Source organism: Mytilus trossulus, chromosome 1 (genome assembly GCF_036588685.1).
Source record: "Mytilus trossulus isolate FHL-02 chromosome 1, PNRI_Mtr1.1.1.hap1, whole genome shotgun sequence".
NCBI classification, from domain to species: domain Eukaryota; kingdom Metazoa; phylum Mollusca; class Bivalvia; order Mytilida; family Mytilidae; genus Mytilus; species Mytilus trossulus.
Window position 1 is genome coordinate 98,860,935 of NC_086373.1, and position 22,482 is coordinate 98,883,416.

Here is a 22,482-nt window from a genome sequence, read left to right on the forward strand (position 1 = left end):
CAAGATATGAAGTGTATCTTCTGAAATATAATGCTTTTAAATACAAATAGTTGAAGCTGTAGCCACGATAAGTATCCCATTATCTTGCAATCTGAGACTTTCATTGAAGGCAAGACTAAATAAATATTTTCATTTTCTTTAATTTCAATTGCCTTGTAACTTTTAATCTTCAAAATAAAATTGGAATATGTTACCAGACCATGAATACAATTTTAATTAATCACTGTGAAATCAGAAATTTGTTGAACAGGATTAATTGTGGTTTTAGGATATGTGGCATACAAGTAATGCTGTCAGATATAAAACAAAATTTAATTCTGGAATAGCCCTGTACATTCTTGCATATAATAGGTAAAATATAATAGCAGTTTTGATGGATATAATAAAAACAGTTTATTAAAATTGAGCACAATTGACAATATCACTGATAAAAACAATGAATCCCTAGTTTCATAATCTAAGTGGTCCAGACAGTCTGTTCTTATCGTCAAACAAAACAGATCTTTTCCTGATTCTTCTTTGTCCTTGTGCAATCTGAAATATATAAAATTGATTGTTTTCCTCAAAGTACTCTGTAAGGTATGTCGTAATGATATGATCAAACTTCAGCTTGATAAGACGAGAATTACTCAAAAATTTCTCAAAGTGAATAATTGATTTAGACCATGGTTAATGATTAAAACTAATGTCCAAAATTTTCACAAAGAAATTTATTCCCATATTTAACACTTATATGAATCACATTGGACATTTCAAGACCATTTTTGTTTTATGTGTACAAGGTAGATGTCACATGGCGACGTGACCTTATCTATGGTTAGTAACTAGTAAAAATCAAACTACAAAGATGTTGTGTATTTTATCAGAGTTATATTATAGGGTTATTGCATTAATATTGGGGAATATTGTCCCGAGTAGAATCTTATATTGCACGAGCTTGCAAGTGCAATATATGTTCTACGAGGGACAATATTCCCCAATATTCGTGCAATAGCTCTTTTATTGTATACAAATATGATATTTCAAGTAAAAATTGGTTTAAATGAGGTTTTGACATTAATGACATGTTTTTTTGAAGATTTATCGCACTAGTGCAATATTGGAATTTATTGCACGCTAACTTTTTGTTATTTTCTGTGGGAAATATTATATTGCTATACAATAAGTATAGATTATTACATGGCATTTTTCATATCAGACCCTTTATCGGCCCAAGGTTATGATATCAGCCCAAGAGCCGCAGGCTCGAGGGCTAATACCATGTCTGATGAATGAGGGCAGATAAAGGGTCTGATATGAAAAATGCCATGTAATTATCTTTTTATCATATACTTTAGCAGAAGAAATACAGACAAGAACTATTAAAATTTAATTTTGTTTGTCTTTGCATTTTCAGATAATATTTACAGACAACCAAAAAAAAATCTTAACTTTAATTGTTTTAATTGCATGCTATTACAAGCATTTATTTATCTTTTCACAACAATTATCATGTTCTCCATTAATATTGTCAACTCATTTATGTCTTTCAAAACAAGTTTAACTTAATTCATTTGTTGCTCCTCGAACATTTTAGGAAAAGTCTTATCACTTGCCGTTTCTGCGTTTTGTTGTTGTTTTCGAACAAATTTCCGGAGATGCACGAAGTTGCATGTGATAAACGTCATGGAAATTAACGGAAAGGCATGTGATAACATACCGGAAGCAGTCAATAATGGTACCTTTATCAGCCTGCTATGGAAATTCTTAGGAATCTTGTTAATAAACATAGTTACTGTAATCCTTTCATAGCCTTTTGATATTTTCAAATGTTATTGAACTGTAAAATTTTAGTAATATTTTATACAAGTATATGATAATATAAGATATCCAGGGTTTCCCCTGGGTCAATTATTTATTTCGCCACCTCTTTCGCCAAAACAATATATTTTTTGCCACTTTATTATTTTTTTCGCCAAATGACATAAATATATTTTTCGTTTAAAATTTACCTTTTTCTACCCCCCCCCCCCCCCCCCCCCCCCTCCTTTTTATAAGATGATTTGCCCCATTGTGTCTTTGACCATTCTCTCAGACTTATTTAAGAGTATACATTTTAATGAATAAACACTAATCATTTACTTCAAAACAACAAAATGTTTTAACTTAAAAAGGAAAAATATTCGTTGTATTTTAAACAACTTTTCTAAATGAGGGGACCACTTTACTTTTATACTTCATTAATAAAGATATAAGTCCTGGAATATAACAAAATTGATGGACATGTTTTGATCATATAACATGTAAAATACCAGTATATATAGTTCGTAAGGAAAGTTTCTTTAAAAGAAAAATACTGGTGTCCCCGTTTGTACTAAGAAGTCCAGTGGTTTTTACAACAAAACAAAAGCTTTTATCATATTAAATTGATCCCTCATTTCATGTGTAGTCATTACATTGATGGGTTACTCTCATTCTAGGGGTTGGTTCCCAACCTTTTTGATAGGTTTCTTCATAACGACATTTTTCTTTTCTTGACCATCGTAAATGAAAAAGTTGAGACGTAAAACTATGCTTGAAACACGTGTGTCACTCAAACGACTTTAAAGTAGTCACCCTAATCATTTACCTATATTAAAGTCAAAGGATAGTTAAAGTTTTAAATCGGAGAGTTTTCTTGCTTTTGAACATTTTTCGTCACAAAAACAGCTTTCTTCTCTAAACTATCTTTAAAACTAAATAAAAGTTTGTTTAAACACGTGCGTCGTAAAGTAGTAAATAAATTCTGTATGTGACATTTAGCAGAAGCCATTTAACCATATAATTTTGTCAAACAAACCAATCAACACTTTTATTAATTAGTCCTTTGTTATCGATATCACAAAATGAAATCAGCTGATTATTGATTTTCTGTCAAAATCTTAACGAGTTCAAGGTAAATTCCGAGTATATTGTTTGATCAGGTAAAATCCGAGAAACCCGAAAAAATGTAAATAAACAAGATGGCTACAAATAAATCGTATATATATTTCTTTCGCCAAATTCTTTCGCCAATGACGAATTTTAATCGCCACAATGATTATTTTTTCGCAAATTGCGAAAATGGCGACCGCCAGCGGAAACCCTGAAGATATCATCCTCACACATAGATATCAAGGGGTAAAATAATATGCCTGGTATCTAGTGATTTGTTATAAACAACTTGCTATTCCTAATTAACACAATCATGAAAACTCTATTAAGGTAGCACAATACAAAGATTTTATGACTCCAACTCCCAAGTTATAAAATCCTGTAACTTTCTTAATAATGCTTGAAAATTTATAAAATAGTAGTTTTGGATAACTAACAGATTACTCTTTCAAATTAATGCAATGTTTGTATGATGCAACAATTATGAAACCAATTATAATGTTAACTGTGTATAAAATATTTTTCACCAAATTTCCACTTTCAAATGAAATTAGCTTCTGCATAGGTATCCCTAAAGGGTTGAGTTTATTATATGTTGTTCCTATGGCCATTATCTACAAAACGGTGTCTTCAGATTTCAGATAGAATGTATAGAACAAATTTTACACCTAATTAAACATTATCTTCTTTTATGCGGTTAGGATGTTTACACTAATTAAAGATTTATGAGAGAATGGAATACTATAGAGACAATCTGAGACACCCTTTTGAAGCCCATGATGTTTTGTTTAAGATTCCGTTAATATTTTCTGTACAGTTTAAGAGATGAAAGAGCTAAATTCATTCAAGTGAACTTACCCAGATTTTGCCACTAATTACATAATAATTAATTACATAATGATTGCATAATAAAAATATTGCATTCATTTAGAAGAATAATATTTTATCTATCTATATATAGCATATTAATCTATTGCAATAAAAATTCATAAATTCAAATAAAATTTGTAGATTTAGCTTACTAAGTCCTTATATTTGTATAAAATAACATTCGTTTATAGAGAAGCATTGTTTTAACAATGAATTAGCTGCAATCAAAATTTGCTAGCTAGTCCCTCTCTGTCATGACAAATAGATAACTCTGGCTCATTTCCCAATCAATCTATCATCAAAGGAAATAATTTCATGCAACAACAATTGGAATTTTTAACGACCTTGACTGGTTTTCAAGCAACTTTTATTCATAGTCTATTTAAAAAATGATAAAAAATTCTTTATATTGGTATGTAAAAATTTTAAACGTTTCAAATTTATGAAATTATATTTGTACATCAATTGTTTTGATACATCAATAACAAAAACTGAAATGTATTGCATTGATTCATTTTGTAATTATTCAATATTATATCAGAAACCTAAACATAATTATAAAAAAATTGAACCTGTTAAGGGGAGACAATTCTCGTATAACTTTTTCGAATTGGCACATAATACCACGGAATGTCACTCATCATACAAATGGCACATCCATATAATTAATTAACTGCGCAATCGCGCTCCACCTTCAATGATGATTCTGAATTATAAATAAAACCAAAAGTTGTTAATCTATAGATAGTGAAGACTAATGAAAGCTAACCCACTGTAAAAATAATTTTTTGCACTTTTTTAAAACTTCCTCAGGAAAAATTCTCTAGCCACTTCGACTTTCATAGCTCAAAATTAACGTTTTTACAGAATATTTGAATAAAGCAGTTACAGATTATTCGCTTCTCAAAGTGTAAGACGTAATAAAAATTGTATGCTTGCACAATCTTACCGAAATACGGATTTAATTAAGTCCTAAACATTTTGACATTTCTTCGTATATTTTTTTATCGAAAACCGGTTTAAACAAATCACACGTACGTGTTAAGATCCGACTAAAAACCTATTTCCCGATATGGTCAGGTAAAATTGCTACTATATATACCTCTTTTATTATTTTCTATGCATTCATAAGAAAGTTACAGCATTTCAAAGGTTGGTGATTGGAAGTTAAAAAATCTTTGTATTGTGCTACCTTAAACTTACATAAAATGGGCTATTCGACTCTGGAGAACTGAAATTAAAACTGTCATTTTCCTTATCAACATCTGGACTGTTGATAATTTGATTGGCAAATTTCTTTTTCAAAGCTTGAGCTATCACTGATGCAGGATCATTATTAGATTCTCGTCTTTTTGGTTTTAATGGTGTACCTCCAGGAGACCTGTAAACAGAAAACACATTGGGAGCTATCACTAATGATTAGGGTATTGTAAGACTTCTATCATAGTTTAGAACTCATAGAAATATGTGATTAGAAAACATGCAAAGGTAAAATGTAAAACAAAAAATTCAAATGTTCAACAAATTACAGATTTTCAATAAGATTGTATGCAAACTTTGGCAAAACAATGAAATCTAGTATCCCCAAAAAGTTTTCCTCAATCAACCAAAACTGGTTCCCATGAAAATAAAAAAAAATCACATATTATTTGTTCTTTGATCACAAGAAACTGTGGGTAATTTTTTAGAAGTGAAATTGAGAATGTGTTTTAGAGACATCAACCCTACCACAGAGCAGAAAACGGTAATTTCCACATAAACCAACTTTTATCAACATTTTTATAAAAACCATTCATTCAACTGTTATAATTTGACCAAACACATTGTGTATATTACCTTTGAATACTTTTTAGTTTGACACTTCCAAGCCCTTTAAGGACATCTGTCAATGTGGCCTGTTTTGGGGGATTTTCAGGAGTACTATTTCTGTTGTCTTGTAATGTCTGTAGCACTATTGTCTGAAATAAAAAAAAAGAAATTAAGTTCATAGGACACAGATCCACTTGTAAATATATGGCAAATACATCCAATTTTTCACTATATAAAGGGATATAACTCAAGAAATCTAATATTGATGTCACCTAAATTTTGATTATGATCTGGTAGTAAGCCTAAAAGTAGAGACCAGAAACAAATTTTAAGACCCATGTGCGTATGTATGGACAGATAAGATTAAATCTTAATTATTTGTCCACATAGGAGACATATAAATGTTCATATTTTTTTAGTTTAGTTATTTCCTGTTTTTAGGGGTGAGCTTTGCTTCATAGAATATAATTTCTGAAACTATATCCCAGCTTTTCTTGATAAATCTAGGGGTCCACTGAAAATATTTTAAATCCATGGAGCTGTTTTCTCTAATATCATCAGTGGTGCAGACTCTAAGTATTTTACCTGTTTATCTTTTTCCGTCTGAGTAAGAATTGGTGTTGACTGTTTTGTTGCTGGGAGGGGTGGTGGTGGGGGAGGGGCTATCGGGCAAGTTGGTGGCACTGGTACAGAATCCTCTATTGATAACTTTTCTTCTTGGAAAGACTGTGGAGGTACTGTAAAAGATATTACACAAATATATTCGTTTAAAATTTATACAAAGATAAGTAGAAGGATTTTTTAATCTGAAAATTTAAAAAAAAAAGAATTTAGGAAACATACACAAAGCTTTGGTTTGAAGAAAAGAAATCACTGTAACAAAAAAAACCAACATCATTTCAGAGAAATCATAATGAAGATTTGCCAGGTTTTAGCCTGATTACTAATTTTTTTTTTAGTATAAATGATGATGAATTTGAGATTCCAAAAAAAATACTGCTTGACAAATTATCCCTAATATGTCCTATTTTTTAACAAAATCCCTATGCATTGTATTATAATTGACAATCTATTTTTTACAGTTGACTTTCACATTAATTTCTGTTAAATGAATAATACATTCATGATTAAATTGTGAATACTGTATCCTCTACTGAGAGAAGTGGTTTTCATAAAATATTTACTCTGAGATTTATTGATCTGTTCTTGAGCTTCCACCAGCATTGCTATCTGTAGTCGTAAGTTATTGAGCTCTTCTTCCATCACTGATAACTTTTGTGTCTGCTCAGGATCTTGTTGTGTAGACACTGATGATATCATAGTAGAACTCATTGGAGATAAGCTGGGTCGAGATATGAATAAATCAGCATCTAACTCATCAAGAGCTGCATCATTTTCAAAGTTTTTTCTTTTCTGTGCTCTGAAAATAAAAGAAATATATGAATACAACTAAATTTTAACAATTCAAATCGTAACTCACCATTTACTAATATTAGAGATCACTCAAAATCATAGAATATATTTGTCATATTGGTATATCATTGGACATTGGAAACAGTTTCTTGTATAAAAAAATCAGGTCTAAAAGAAACATATAAAAGAAATCTATATTGTTTTAGCCTATCTTAACATAACAAACTATATTTAGTACAAAGGAACTTCGAGGTATGGGTCCATGGGAGCTATTCATTTAATCAAGATCCTTTAACGACATTCCCTATTTTGCATGTTTACATTGCTATTCTTTTTTTAATTTGTGAGGTTCACATTATGCAATTCTCTAACCTTAATGCAGGAACACACATCATACTATCACATCTAGTTATCATATCATCACATCTAGTTCCACACCATTTTATTTGATGCTGCTTTATGACCATTTGCTCTATGTCCTCTTGTTTATTCCACATTGCAATATTTATAACAATGTGCCAAATATTAAAATTTTAAGCTTTAGAACTTAATTTCATACAATTACAGGAGAGCCCATGATAAAGAATTCAGCATTTTCACAAAGTATAAGTAAGCTTAAAGCTGGCATATATGTGTCCCATATTTTTGTCTAATATGATAATATCAGCTGTTGATCTATTTTTAACAACATCTACAAAATTGATACATATCAATATCCCATGCTCATCATTTGTGTCTTCAGTCATTTCAACTGAATCATATTGTAAGTAACTGTAATTAACCGGTTACCTTTGGCTTACAATTACAGGTACCTACCTAATCCTGACACAGTTGTCACCTAACTCTTCCTCCACCCAGACAACATCATCATCTGTAGATGTTCCCAAACTTGTGGTAGATATAACAGAATCATCACTATCACTGTCATACATGTATTTAGGATATCTAGACTGTAATAAGTGATTCTGAAATGAAAGTTGTATAGCCACTTCAAAAAACCATAGCATTTTTACCAAGAATAAAAAAAATGTTGTCCTTCCAGTAGAGAGAAACAAGAAAGTTCATAATGATATTTTAATACAACATATAGGTTTACAGTGGCTTATTTCCCCAATTAAAAGTGACTGCACAGGCTCACTGTGACAACGCTATTATACTGCATATGAGTATGTAAACAAACAAACAAAAAGCTTTATTTAATTCTATATGGTTGTTGTAAAAGCATTGATTGAGCACACTTTTGCCCTTCATACATAAATGAGCTTCAGTCAACATTTATATCTCCAAAAACTATAAAAAGATAATTTCCATTGTTAAAAAAGTTAAATTCTTTTCAGACCCAGTAGCATTTTTACAAGCCTAGGCTGATGGGACTGTGGTGTGAAGAATGCAGTGTTTAACAAGCCTGGGCTGATGGGACTGTGGTGTGAAGAATGCAGTGTTTAACAAGCCTGGGCTGATGGGACTGTGGTGTGAAGAATGCAGTGTTTAACAAGCCTGGGCTGATGGGACTGTGGTGTGAAGAATGCAGTGTTTAACAAGCCTGGGCTGATGGGACTGTGGTGTGAAGAATGCAGTGTTTAACAAGCCTGGGCTGATGGGACTGTGGTGTGAAGAATGCAGTGTTTAACAAGCCTGGGCTGATGGGACTGTGGTGTGAAGAATGCAGTGTTTAACAAGCCTGGGCTGATGGGACTGTGGTGTGAAGAATGCAGTGTTTATAATTATCAAACCTATTTCTTACCTGTATTCTAACCCTTTTAACAGGTTTCATTGAGATGTATGACCCTATAATTCTCATCAAACTTTTGTGTCGTACATCTGATTGTATTCTATTTACTCTGTTGATTGTACGCTGACGAAAGGAAACAACATGATTCCAATTGTAAGTTATAGCCTGACGGGTTTGATAAAATCTCAATCTTCTCCTAGCATTCAGTTCTTCTAACAAAGCTCTCTGTAACATAAAACATGGACCATAAGTTGGAATATTTTTTCAACTTACAATTTTTGTATCATTTTTACATGGGCCCATTCAAAAATAATATAGTGAAATAGGGAAAAATGCATGTCATGGCAGTTAATCATGTTTTCTGTAAAGATTTAACAAATTTTATTTCTTACAAACATACAAGAGTGTTGATACAATCAATCTATTTTATTATTGTTTGAGTGTCTGCATAAGTGTCGGTATTTCTTAAATATTTTGCTGAGTTGACTTAAAAAGAGTCTCCCAACATTCCCCATGATCTTTAAAATTTGTTTGTTGTGTTGTAATTTGAAAATTTATTGACCATGACACCACTGTATCATCAATGTATAGATCTATTTATAGTCAATGATTTCATGTAAACAAACACATACATGTATAACTATATAAGTAATTTCACATTGTGCATATATTACAAGCACGATATTTGGTACAATATAAACACCAGTGCATCAATTATCCTATGAAATACATGTAATGAAATAATTACCACATCTTCTGGATCAATTCCAATGTAATCTAAAATAACTCTGACAACTACCACTAAATCATCAATAATATCCATACTTTACACCGTTAAAATTATATCGTTTAAATCTGCATGCCTCCAATTACTGTCATACTGAAATAAAAGACAAAACGATAATTTCATAACAAAAGTCAGAACATAAAGACTCCTTTCACAAAAAAGGGATCATAAGTCATACTGAAATGTGTATGAATTGTGAGTACTTTTACACTAAACATTGTTTATGCAAACAGCAGCTGTATCATTGGTATTACAAATGTACTATGATCAACATAAAATTTTAAATGTTTTTAATATTTGTTTTATTAGAGTAATTTCAAATGTTAAAATTAATATGAGTTTAATGGACTATTTGAATTTTCCATAGTTAAAAAGTTTCAAATTTTCACCATCGAACCTTCATTTTCTTTTCTTGTGGAATATATTTTTGACTAATGTTTCCATTTTGATTCACTTCATGATTATCTAAATCTAATCAAATAATTTTTTTCAGTTTTTTGTGGTGGTTTTTTTACGAAGATATACTTAGGATAAATTGTTTGCCTTCACAGAAATGTTTTTTGGCATTTCATATCAAGACCTCATAATTATTTTGACTAATTATGTAATACATCTTTGAAAGAAATAGAGTAGGAAGGTACAGATTTTTTTTGTTTTATCTTTTTTTTTACATTGAGTTTATGGGAGGAACATTCAGACTTAAACAGTGCTTAAATTGAAAAATTACAATAAAAATGTTAGGGTAGGCTATTTTATACATGTAGCTTAAAAAATAGGAAGAGTAGGGTAATACAACTTATAACTATTTGTCCGCTATTACTGCACATCACAAAGGTTCTCGTAAATTTGACATTATACAAATTTTATGAAGCCACAATGGAAAAATGATTGTTGTATGACATCAATAGTTCAAGGGGGACAGATTCTCTGGTCACCCAGGAATAGCGGCACAATAAGTTAAAAATACCTTATCACTATATGTCCGCCATTACTGGACATCACAAAAGTTTCAGTAAAATTTTCAAGTCATAATACAAAATATCTGACACCACAGGGACTGAGGGTGGTTATCATTGGGGTCGTAACGTAACACGGGATTGCTGATTTGTGGTAAGTATGACATGTGAAAGTCAAATTATTGTGTCGTGAAAACAGGAAATTTATGAAGTCTAGCGGGACCCTTGAAATGACAACACAAATAGAATTGCTTACGCACATAGTGTAAGCGGGATACAGGAATCTGACGAAGCAGTAAGCGGGATGGCAACCCCCCACAGGTGGGACAGATTCTCACGACAGTTGCATGACATAAGATTAAAGAAATTGCGGTAAAGCCTCAGTAAAGGTCCCTAGTGTTCCTACTATATAAACAATTAAAAAGATGACCACAACAGTTAATAAAAAGAGACTGTGCGAACTGGCAGTATTGCTGAAACATGTGAACTGACCGTGGTCGAACTGGCAAATAACTAACCGAAACGACTTTGGTCGAACTGGCAGTATGGACCAAATAACTGAGGACGAAACGTCTTCCATAGAGGAACATTTACTATATTTTGCGTGTAAATCGTATATGTAAAATGTGATTAATATTACGTACGGCAGATTAAAACCAGGGTTATTTCAGTGAAAGATGTTAAATTTGGAGCTATAATAGCAGATCATATTCGTCTAGTAACCTTAAGGATCAGCCTCGGTAGGTCTCGTTTAAGTAAAACTACGCGAGATGTGCGGGAGCATTTATTTAATGTTATCTTATTCCTTTAGACGCTTAGCCACTACATTTTAACCTCAACACAAAAGAGTAACGGAAAATACACATGGTATAAAATTTGTAAACAAAGGTAAATGAAGTTGACGAAACTAAACTTGATATATACATTGAAACTAAAGACGATAAGCAAAGAAATTGACATTTTGGGCAGAAAGTTCTCGAAAAGACTATCTATTTAGCACAATTACGTAAAATGAACAATTTACAATTAAGTTTTAATAATCAGTGCCTTAATTTTGTATGTTTTGTTTAATTTTATATTAAGATAAATTAGTAAATCCTGCCAATAATTACAGAGGAAAAAATTGCAACAGAAAGCCTGATAATAAATTTATTACACAATACAACATTACACAGGGTTTTGTTTCTGGTAATGCAGAATGTGGGGTTTACTACATGGAATCCATGATATATCCGCCGGAAACAAACTTACTGGCTGGCTTTGTTTTCCCTTTGTCTACCCAAGTTCTGGGATATTGGACAAACTACGTAAAACACCCAATATAAATAAGATTTTTATTTAGAAACCTAACGATTTGGTTGAATATACGTTACACACAAGAATAATACAATACATATGATGAGGCAGAGTGTACTTGGCATTGTTAAGTTCCCCATTCCCTATTCCCAAGCCAAACGGTATGAGGCCCGGGAAAATGTGCCTGGCCGGGCTAGATGTTGGGCAAGTGCAAGAACAGGAAGTCAAGCAAGAATAATAACATTGCTGGTCTCGGAAGAAAGATTTTTTTATATAACGTTTTCTTTTTAAAATTAGAAAATTGGTAGTCCGAGTTTGTTTTAAATATATATTTGCATACAAATGAGAAGACTGTCTGTCTGTCTGTCTGTCTGTCTGTCTGTCTGTCTGTCTGTCTGTCTGTCTGTCTGTCTGTCTGTCTGTCTGTCTGTCTGTCTGTCTGTCTGTCTGTCTGTCTGTCTGTCTGTCTGTCTGTCTGTCTGTCTGTCTGTCTGTCTGTCTGTCTGTCTGTCTGTCTGTCTGTCTGTCTGTCTGTCTGTCTGTCTGTCTGTCTGTCTGTCTGTCTGTCTGTCTGTCTGTCTGTCTGTCTGTCTGTCTGTCTGTCTGTCTGTCTGTCTGTCTGTCTGTCTGTCTGTCTGTCTGTCTGTCTGTCTGTCTGTCTGTCTGTCTGTCTGTCTGTCTGTCTGTCTGTCTGTCTGTCTGTCTGTCTGTCTGTCTGTCTGTCTGTCTGTCTGTCTGTCTGTCTGTCTGTCTGTCTGTCTGTCTGTCTGTCTGTCTGTCTGTCTGTCTGTCTGTCTGTCTGTCTGTCTGTCTGTCTGTCTGTCTGTCTGTCTGTCTGTCTGTCTGTCTGTCTGTCTGTCTGTCTGTCTGTCTGTCTGTCTGTCTGTCTGTCTGTCTGTCTGTCTTGTCCGTCCGTCCGAGTGGTCAACGCAACTCAAAAGTGGCATTTAATTACCCAAAATTCATCAACCCTGAAAATCTAATTAGGGTAGATCATAAGTAAATCTTTTTGGAGACAGAATTTTCTTATAATTTTCCAAAATGAAGATTTTACTATGCTTTTTTCAAAAATATAATAAAAAGTATGGGTCACCAGCTATTTTTCAAGCTATGAGTGGTTAAAAATTGCCTAAATTTGGTTAGTTTGTTCATAGAAAGTCACATAAGAGTGCATAAAAAAAGTTCTATGAGATAGAATTTTGAAATAAATTGTGAGAAGATAGGTTTCTTAATATGCTTTAAGAAAATAAAAAGAAAACATGGTGTCACCGAACTTGTTTTCTTGCCACAAGTAAAAATAAAAAATTTCCCTATTAGCCTAGTATAAATTTTGTACTAAAAGAGTTATCTCCCCTTAGATGGACCAATTTTGTACTGTGATTGTACAGGCCCGAGACCACAATTAATTCTTCTATCATTTCTTTATAACGTTTTGTCGCATTTAAAAAAATTTAACTGTTCTTTTTGTCTAATTTTTTGTGTGAGTAATGTACAGTTCAAGTCCCAAAACATATGCAATTTTCTGAAAAATTGCATGTTTACATCATACAAATTTGGCCAATACACATCCATACCCCTATAGGCAAGTCAAGAGATGTTCCAAAAAGTGTAAATATAACCTTTTTGCACCTGGCCTAATCACTCTTTCCTTATTAAAATCAGTGAAAATAAAACATCCAAAAGTTTATTTCAGCTCTCTTCTTTCATTCCCACCCCAGAAAAGGTAAGAAATGAATGAGAAAGGGAAAGAAAAAAAATAAAGAAAAAATACACTATAATTAAAGGGAACTATATTCGTGAACAACGAAAAGGGGGGTCATTAATTGTGGTCTTGGGCCTACAATCAAAGATGGCGGTATACCATCAATCTACCTTAAATTATTATGTCTGCAGATATATATTCCATGTCAAAATGTCAAAGCATTATGTCCATGCATCTTATTGTTTTATAAAATAACTTTTTGGATCAAACTATTTTTTTTATTTTCAGGAAATAATGGAAGAAAGCTCTGAAAATGTGCCAGAGAAACAAAGTATGTTGTTATATGTACCTCATACATGTACATGTACAAAAATGTATTTGAATTAATTTGCAAATGTTTGGGTTTCTTAAAACGAATTAAATGAATTGATTTGTCACTTGAAACAGTCAAACATAATTACCCGATGGTTTGAGATCACAGTTATTTCATAGTGCATTTCTTATAGTCAATTAATGAAAAATTTAAACCATCAGCGCTTTCTCAATAATATTTTTATACGACTATAATCCAATTGTGTGCTCCCAGATGTTCTTATAATATAAAGTTAAGATCTAAGACTACATTTTCTCAAAAGTGACGAAACAATTACATAGACAATGATAGAAGCAGTATAAATAATATTTGATTATTAGAGGTAAAAAATGTACAACTGAAGTAGAGTTTTTAGTTTAATAGTGAGATGAATGTAGGATAAATTTACTTATATTATACATTTGTTTCAGAACAAAAGAAAAAATCAAGAAATGTCATTGATGGCAAAACCAGGGTAATTATGAAATTATTTTATTCTATTTTTTTATATAATTTTTTTTTTAACCAAAATATAAATACAACAACATTATTTTGTGTAAAACATACATAAGAAAACACATTAAAAACAGAACAAAAAAGTTTCAAATTGTAAGTCAAATTTTAAAATCACAACAAAAAACATCTGTATGATAACATGAAATAATTCCATTCCTTATTTTTAAAATGCATTTACTAGAGAGAAAAAAGATACATGTTATCCACCACTGAGTTCCCCCCCCATTGATTTATTTGTAAGAAAAATGTAACCTTATCAATAAAGATTTTCTCTGTAGGTGTTGCCAGTACCTGAGTGGAAAGCTCAAGAGCAAAATGCTCTGAAAAGAGTGAAGCGTTTGGCCAATAAGGTTTGAATAAGTGTTAGCCAAACTATATTTAATAAGTATAAAAAGCAATAAAAAAGTCATGATTATGATTTTAATTACATTCAATTATCATAAAGTATTATGTACCAATTCAAAATCGAAACAATCGCTCAATAGATTTAGTGCATGTCAAGTAGAATTAACTTTTTTTTGTAAATTAACCTAAACAGCAGTATTTCAGAAAAATACTCTTTGAGAAAAACACACAACCTTTTTCATCAGGCTCAAACAAATATTTTAAGAAAGAGAAAAACATTTTATTATAAACCATGAGAACAGATATATAAGAAAGATGTGTTAGGAGTGCCAATGGTGCCAATCAGACAACTCTCCTTCCTAGTCACATTTTGTAAAAGTTGACCATTATATGTCACAGTAGGGCTTTCAGCACTGAGCCTTGGCTCATGGAACAGAAGCTAAAGGGTCCCAAGAATGACTCGTTTAAGACCATTCACACAGGAAAATTGTATTAGAGCATGAACTGAACTGTTCCATTATTTTATTGTTTCCACCATTTCTGAGCGGACATTAATTTTAGCATTGTCTGTATGTCTATACATCCCTAAATTTGCTTGTGTTCTCTAATTTCAGTTTGCTGAAACAAAATTTTATAAAACTAATTCCTTATGCTTATAACAACGAAAACAAGTCAAGTTGAAATTTTGATGGTATCACTGTAACCATTCTAGAGTTATGTCCCTTTACAAATGGATAAATTTCTGATTTTTTTCTTTACTTGTCTCTAAAGTCCAGTTTGCATCAACCAAACTTTATGACACTCATATACAGTAATGTCAGTGCATCTTTCTACAAAACTTAACATAGGCGTTAATGGTATTGTTTTCTTCTGTTGCTCAGCCCATATCGTAAACTTGTATATGTTTACACGTGACTTTTGAGTTCCTCATTTCAAGGCGCATTATGGGTATTGTCCTGGATGAAGTTTAAATTTCAGTTGTCTCACTGTTATTGTTGTTAATTTATTCTTATTGTCATTTAGATTTAAATAATTCTTAAAGTTCTTACAATGAGTTACCTTGGGATTAGGGTTGTGCTGTCTTCTACAGTATTTAATTAATTTAAATCTTATTTAATGGATTATTTGTTATAAAAATAAAAGTCAAATATTTTTTAGGTGAAAAGATTTTCATCAGAAACAGCATTTCCACCTATGGGTTTTTTTTATATTCATGCTGGTGCTGTTCATGCATTTGGTAAGTAGAATGACTTGTCTTTGCATTATTTTTTCAACTCAATGTTTAGTCAGAGGCTTTACTTAAACATGTACCTTTTATTTCAAACCATCCAAAGAATTGGTTAAAAGGATGCATTTACCATTGTGTATACAATTCCGGAAAAAAATCTGTTTTTCGTCATTACAATTTACTGTGAAATTACTTTAATTCGTGGGGTACCAATTTTCATGGTTTTTGTGGATTACTATATCCATGAATTTAAGTGTAAGTGTCCTATGAAATAAAACAACCATTATCCAAATCACAACATAGAAAAATCCCCATTGGTAGGTTTGACTACTGATATGATCAAGAGCATATATTGAATAACACCAAATCTGAGAATACTGTAATAGCAGTCATAGAACTACAACCGCATGCAGGATTAAACCCATTTAATTTTTAACAATGTAAACTGTATGTACTTTAGGATATTTTAATTTTCAAAAATTAATTTTAATCTATGAAAGTCAGATTTCTGGTTTTGATATATTTATTTGACAATTCAAGATACGTTTACAGCATTTGTTTATGTTATCGTTTTCTTTAGGTGACATGTTTCTGGCCTAATTAACACCTTGGAAGGTCTTTAATCTGTTGATCACTTAATCACATGATACATGGCTTAATTAGTGTTATCACTATAATTTACACAGGTCAATGTTTAGTTTGCAATTTTCTTCAATCCAGACTATTTGTAACCTTCATTTCTAAAGGCTTTAATTTTTATTTTTTTATTTTTTTGAAAACTAAAATCCATGAATTTAAAAACCCATAAACATGTACATATTACTCAAACAACGAACATTGATACCCATAAAATAAAGCACATTCATAGTATGTGTTTTCTGGTTTTTTTTAAGGTCATGAACAAAGTTGCAAGATATTTTTTTCGAAGGAGAATATCCAAAAATTAGATGTTACAGTAATGGACACAGAAGTAACACAAAAAGGTAATTTAATTCAATTCATTTATAAATCCGTCATGTTTCTCAAATTCCCAGCGTTTTATGAACAGAAGTTCAACTGTCCAAGATAGAGCGGTTATCTTAATCAAATTTAATTTCATCTGTCCTCTGCAAAAAATTACTAATTCTGTATTAAAAGGGAATCTCATTAATAGAAGTCCTTTCCTTAAGTTGTTACCTTTTTGTTATAATCTTACTCCCTTGAATTTTTTATGTCGTCCTGAATATATTACCAGTATGCATCTGATATTTTTATTTTATGGTTGAATTCTCATGAAAAACAAGTCATTTACTAGTTGCTAATTAACATTTTCCTGATGTAATTATTCCCTGACTATCTATCTTTCTACCTGATAATTGACTATTTTTATTTTTTTACTTGCATGTTAGAAGTTTGGTTCAATTCAAACAGGAGACAACCCATGTACATTTTTCTAATAAACATTTTCTTTCTGTTTTTTAGTACTCTTTTGATGGAAATATGACTTTTAACTAACCACTAACAGGTACATAAAAAGTCTTCATCTGAAGGAGAATACATTTATTGTAGGTTAGTTCAATTCCAATGGGAGACAACTCTTGTACTATTTTACTTATTAACATTTTCCTTTATCTTATGTAATCCTATGGTGATGGAAATACGACTTTTAACTAACCACTAACAGGTACATAAAAAGTCTTCATCTGAAGGAGAATACATTTATTGTAGGTTGGTTCAATTCCAATGGGAGACAACTCTTGTACTATTTTACTTATTAACATTTTCCTTTATCTTATTTAATCCTGTGGTGATGGAAATATGACTTTTAACTAACCACTAACAGGTACATAAAAAGTCTTTATCTGAAGGAGAATACATTTATTGTAGGTTGGTTCAATTCCAATGGGAGACAACTCTTTTACTATTTTACTTATTAACATTTTCCTTTATCTTATTTAATCCTATGGTGATGGAAATATGACTTTTAACTAACCACTAACAGGTACATAAAAAGTCTTCATCTGAAGGAGAATACATTTATTGTAGGTTGGTTTTAATTCCAATGGGAGACAACTCTTGTACTATTTTACTTATTAACATTTTCCTTTATCTTAGTTAATCCTTTGTGATGGAAATATGACTTTTAACTAACCACTTACAGGTACATAAACAGTCTTCATCTGAAGGAGAATACATTTATTGTAGGTTGGTTCAATTCTAGTTGGACACAACTATTATAATGTTTTACAGTCTCATATTTTCTGCTTTTGTGTAATAAATATTTTAATTGCTAAGAAGTTAATTACTTTTCTAGTGTAGTAGTTTACATTAATCATTTCTTGATGAATATTTGTTTTTTTATATGAAGCCTAATTTTAATTTATTTGTTTATTTGCTATTTTTCAGATGACAAGCCCACTATAGACATTAGAAATATTGATCTTGACATTGATTTTAATAATGTCAAGATCAATACTCTTAGACAGAGCTACTCCCAACTAAGTTTTAATAAAGGTAATAGATACAATTCATAATTATCAAATTAAACCTTATACTCAATGCATATTAAAAATCCTGAAATACCGGTATATTAAAACATTTACAAATGAATTAGTTCAAAAGATAAGTATTTACATTTATACTGCACTCGTTCTATTTGAACAGTCAATGTTGTGTTGACTGTATATTTCTTTGTTATATACAGTCGCTGACCCAATATCACTTTTCTCATCAATATTTAAATTGTATATCCAGAATTATATTTAATATTCAGAACAATCCCCTTCAGCTTGTGTCGTGGAACAATACAAACTTATTTATTTTATAATTAAATGACTTTACAGACAACAAGACCCATGAATTACCGCATGGTGATTAATTTATGTTTCGCCAACAAGCGTGGCGTCTTCAGGACAATATTAAACGTGAAGTACAAATTTCGCGGTTGTGCGGTTAGCCGAACAATAGAGGTTGTTAGATCGACATTGTAGATATAAATAGAAAGTGAAAGTGAAAGTAAAATAAGAATCTAGTACAGTTAAAAGTTAAAGTTAGGAAATGTGAGGCTGTGCCCAATCCTTACATTGTTGATATGTCAAGTCAATGCACTATTATTGTCTATATCTAATAATTTTCAAAAAACAATTATGACATAACATCTGTAAATACTTAAATATTATTTAAAAGCATGTTTGATTTTTATAAGCCTGATTCTGTTATACTGTTGTCTGTCTCTCAGTTTGTCTGTTGTTTCATCTATTTTTCTGTTGTCAAAATGTGGGACATTAACTCAAAACTGAATTATCCAATTTGCATAAAAATTTGGTGAATTATTTGTATATATTGACATGGGCTCCCTTTCCTTTTTTTTTTTATTAATTTAAGATTATAGTTTCAGAGTTATGGGGTTTTATACATTAATAAAAGGAAGATTGGCGATTTATCCAGATTTCAGACAACAAATAAAGAATGCTTTCAAAAACTTGCAAGAAATTTTGGATAATGTTTATATCTATTGACATCAGCTCCCCTTTGATTTTTATAAATTTGATTTTGATATATTATCTACGCAATTCTAAATTTCGATAGTTTAGTCCATCTTTTAATGCTTCATTTTGTTATGTTATGGGTGTGCTAAAATATTGAGCAAGACACATTCTGTATTAAGCATGAAATGTCTTCTTCTAAAAATAGACACATTTTCTAATGCTTTCAATTCCATTTAATATTACTACAAGCTTAATTGAATTAGTATAATTCTTTTTATGAATTTTAATAAAAATAGAATGGGAGTACTCTTAACGTTAATTGAACAAGAGGAGGAAGTTATTAATACTTTATGATTCATTTCTACACATTATTTAAAAATTGTATTAAACCTTCCCTACAGTATAGCTCATATATTATAGTAATCGCTCGTGTATTTGTAATGAAAAACCTGATTCCATTTGAATGACCTTTCATTTTGCTAGATAGGAAAACATATGGTATGAGTGCCAATGAGACACCTTTCCATATGAGTCACAATTAGTAAAAGTGAATTTACATTTAGCCGTTTTATTAAAAGAAAACAATTTTTAATTTGATAGGAGCAGGTGAGAGATCAACATACAAGGTGGAAAACAGACCACCATACTGGCCAGAGGATATACCATTTGTGTCCCACTCTAAGAGAAAAGGTTTGAAAATGTGAAATTACTATAAAGTATAAACTATATTTCTTATATTTACATGATATAAGGTGTATAATTTTGTAAGAACTATTACAACAGTTTTGCTATTACATGTTTTATAAATTTGTGCCATCTCATTGTTTTTGAAACATAGTTAAATTACTTTTTTCCTGACTTGACGTCAGTCATCATTGTGGTGTGTTGTGATTAATTTTTACAAAAATCTTATTTTCTTAAACAACACTTAGCCACAATCATCATTGAAGTATCTACTTTAACAAATGTGTCTAATAATCCCCTGGTGGACATGGCTAAACATAGAACGTAGCGACAAATGCAGTTTTCAGCTTATATCTCTGAAACTGAAGTATTTAGAGCAATCTGACAATTGTTGCATAAGTTCTAAGGTTTGAGATTTATCTGCCCTGACCTTTCCAGACAACTTCTGCTGATTTTGGTTATTATCTTGAATATTATTATAGTAACTTATAATCTATAGTAATAAAATTGAGAATGTAAAGGGGGAATGTGTCAAATAAAAAAAAAAAGGAGAAAACTATTAAACTGTTAATTTTGATTTTAATCTTATTTCACATTGAGAGCCTCAAATTGAAAATAAAGCACAAATTTGTTCCAATTTGCAAATTTGTAATTTCTACAATTTTCCTCTGTTGAAAATATTTATTATAGTTTCTGAAATAATGTTGAATGAAGGAATGCCTAACACTACCAATATTAACTTTTGTTACTGATTGACTAAAGGTGATGGATCTGGAAGAATCATAACAAGTGACATGATGGTGAAGTGTCTGGATTCCTTCAAAGAATACTGCATTGAGGTAAATATGAGAATTACATTCATGTTGAGTAATAAATAAAGGTAAAGGGTGTTTTTGGTGCAACATGTTTTGCCATTTTAATATCATGTATATCTGTAAAAGTTCCTTACTCACAGTGTTTTCTGAAATTGTTAAAACAGCAATGCACAGGGACATTTTTTTCACTCATTGTGAAATGGCACTTCAATTTAGGGTTCATCCCTGCACATAACAAATAAACAACTGTAATGATTATATTGCAAATGTTAAATCAAAGTTTGAAAATTAACCATAGAAATTGTGTGCAAGAAGCTAATACATAGAGTAGAGAATGGAAATGTGAAATTTGTTAAAAAAAATTTGACTAAAGACAAAACAAGTTCTAATTTTATAGATATAAGTCCTTGATCTTATGGATGTAATTTTTATTCACCTTTCAAAGTTAATTGGGATTAGAACATGTTGTGAAAGCAACCATATTCCATATGTAATTTCATGGTAGGAATATTTAATAAATTTCATATAAAATTGCTCAATTATAACAAAACACCATTACACCTTTAATCCTATTTCTTCCAGGGAGTACAAGCAGGATTCATCCCAATAAATGTACCAGAGACATATGACATTTTAAAGGTATTTGATATTTTGATAGTGTAAGGTAAAGAGCAATTATAATTGGTTTATAATAGTCTGATTTTCAGATGCACCAACAGACTCCATGACATAATCTTCAAAGCTGTGACAGAGTAAAGGTTCATGAATAGTTTTAGAATACATTACCATTTGTCATATGAAACTGTACTATTGTACATGTATATATATCGAAAACTTCTTCCCTCTAGAATGTAAAAAAAAATTTCAGCAAGATAGCATCAACAAACCAGTGTAAAGTATGGCTCTATGATACTTTTAACAGTCTTTTTGAGTTTTTCTTATTGTTATTTACAGAAATGAATAGGTAAGAAGACATTCGTAGTACAATGTATATGCTTTCCTCTCTTCTTGCATGACAAAATATAAACATCTGCTTAGAACTTTAAATTGATACATGTATCTTCTCTTTGTATATTAGACGTGCATACATAATTGTAGAATAATTTTAATCTCTCATCACTACTAGTCTAGGCTATGATTCCAGAACCTTAGTCACTTAATTTTTTTTTTTATGACCATTTTATATGAGGAGATTCAAGGGTCATTTTATTCTTTATATTGAAATTGCATACATTATTACTTTATTTACTTCCTGAAAATTTAAAACCTAGATTTCTCTATATTTTTCTATAAATGAACTTTATCTTATACTTAATAGCAAAATGAAATAAAAAAAATGGCAAATGGGGCCACCATTCATTTTCACTCACAATTTGCCTTCAAAAGAAGCATGCATTTTTTGTTAAGGTCCTTTTTTCTGGTGAACTAATAGCAGAAATAGCAAAATAAAAAAAGAACTAAATTACAGAAATCGCTTTGATTTTACAATTATTTACTGTATGTACAGCTTATTTGAAAACAACAACAACAAAAAATAGGTCACCGATGAGTTGAAAAAGATATTTCAATTTTAATGCCAAAAATTGCAATTTTTCACCAAAGGGAGATAATTTTGGGC

General features: G+C 31.0%; 2 protein-coding genes across 3 annotated transcripts; one reads left to right on the forward strand and one right to left on the reverse strand.

Annotated features, from left to right (window-relative positions):
• Nucleotides 1-298: 298 nt before the first annotated feature.
• Nucleotides 299-11,149, reverse strand: LOC134693073 (mitochondrial fission regulator 2-like). Of its 2 annotated transcripts, none has more exons than XM_063553789.1 (9): nucleotides 11,104-11,149; nucleotides 9,465-9,596; nucleotides 8,729-8,941; nucleotides 7,801-7,949; nucleotides 6,756-6,991; nucleotides 6,157-6,308; nucleotides 5,599-5,720; nucleotides 4,966-5,143; nucleotides 299-534 (listed from the first exon to the last, which is right to left on the reverse strand). In XM_063553789.1, exons 2-9 carry the CDS (start codon nucleotides 9,537-9,539, stop codon nucleotides 451-453), a joined length of 1,209 nt encoding a protein of 402 aa, XP_063409859.1. In that variant the 5' UTR covers nucleotides 9,540-9,596; nucleotides 11,104-11,149; the 3' UTR covers nucleotides 299-450. The 2 variants fall into 2 exon arrangements, with proteins under 2 accessions (XP_063409859.1, XP_063409853.1); XM_063553783.1 differs by lacking the exon at nucleotides 11,104-11,149 and adding an exon at nucleotides 10,952-10,970.
• Nucleotides 11,150-11,191: 42 nt separating this feature from the next.
• Nucleotides 11,192-21,824, forward strand: LOC134705173 (uncharacterized). The gene is made up of 11 exons (XM_063563932.1): nucleotides 11,192-11,347; nucleotides 13,746-13,788; nucleotides 14,241-14,284; nucleotides 14,604-14,675; nucleotides 15,829-15,907; nucleotides 16,792-16,881; nucleotides 18,284-18,391; nucleotides 19,966-20,055; nucleotides 20,812-20,888; nucleotides 21,447-21,503; nucleotides 21,819-21,824. Exons 2-11 carry the CDS (start codon nucleotides 13,752-13,754, stop codon nucleotides 21,822-21,824), a joined length of 660 nt encoding a protein of 219 aa, XP_063420002.1. The 5' UTR covers nucleotides 11,192-11,347; nucleotides 13,746-13,751.
• The last annotated feature ends 658 nt before the right edge of the window (nucleotides 21,825-22,482 follow it).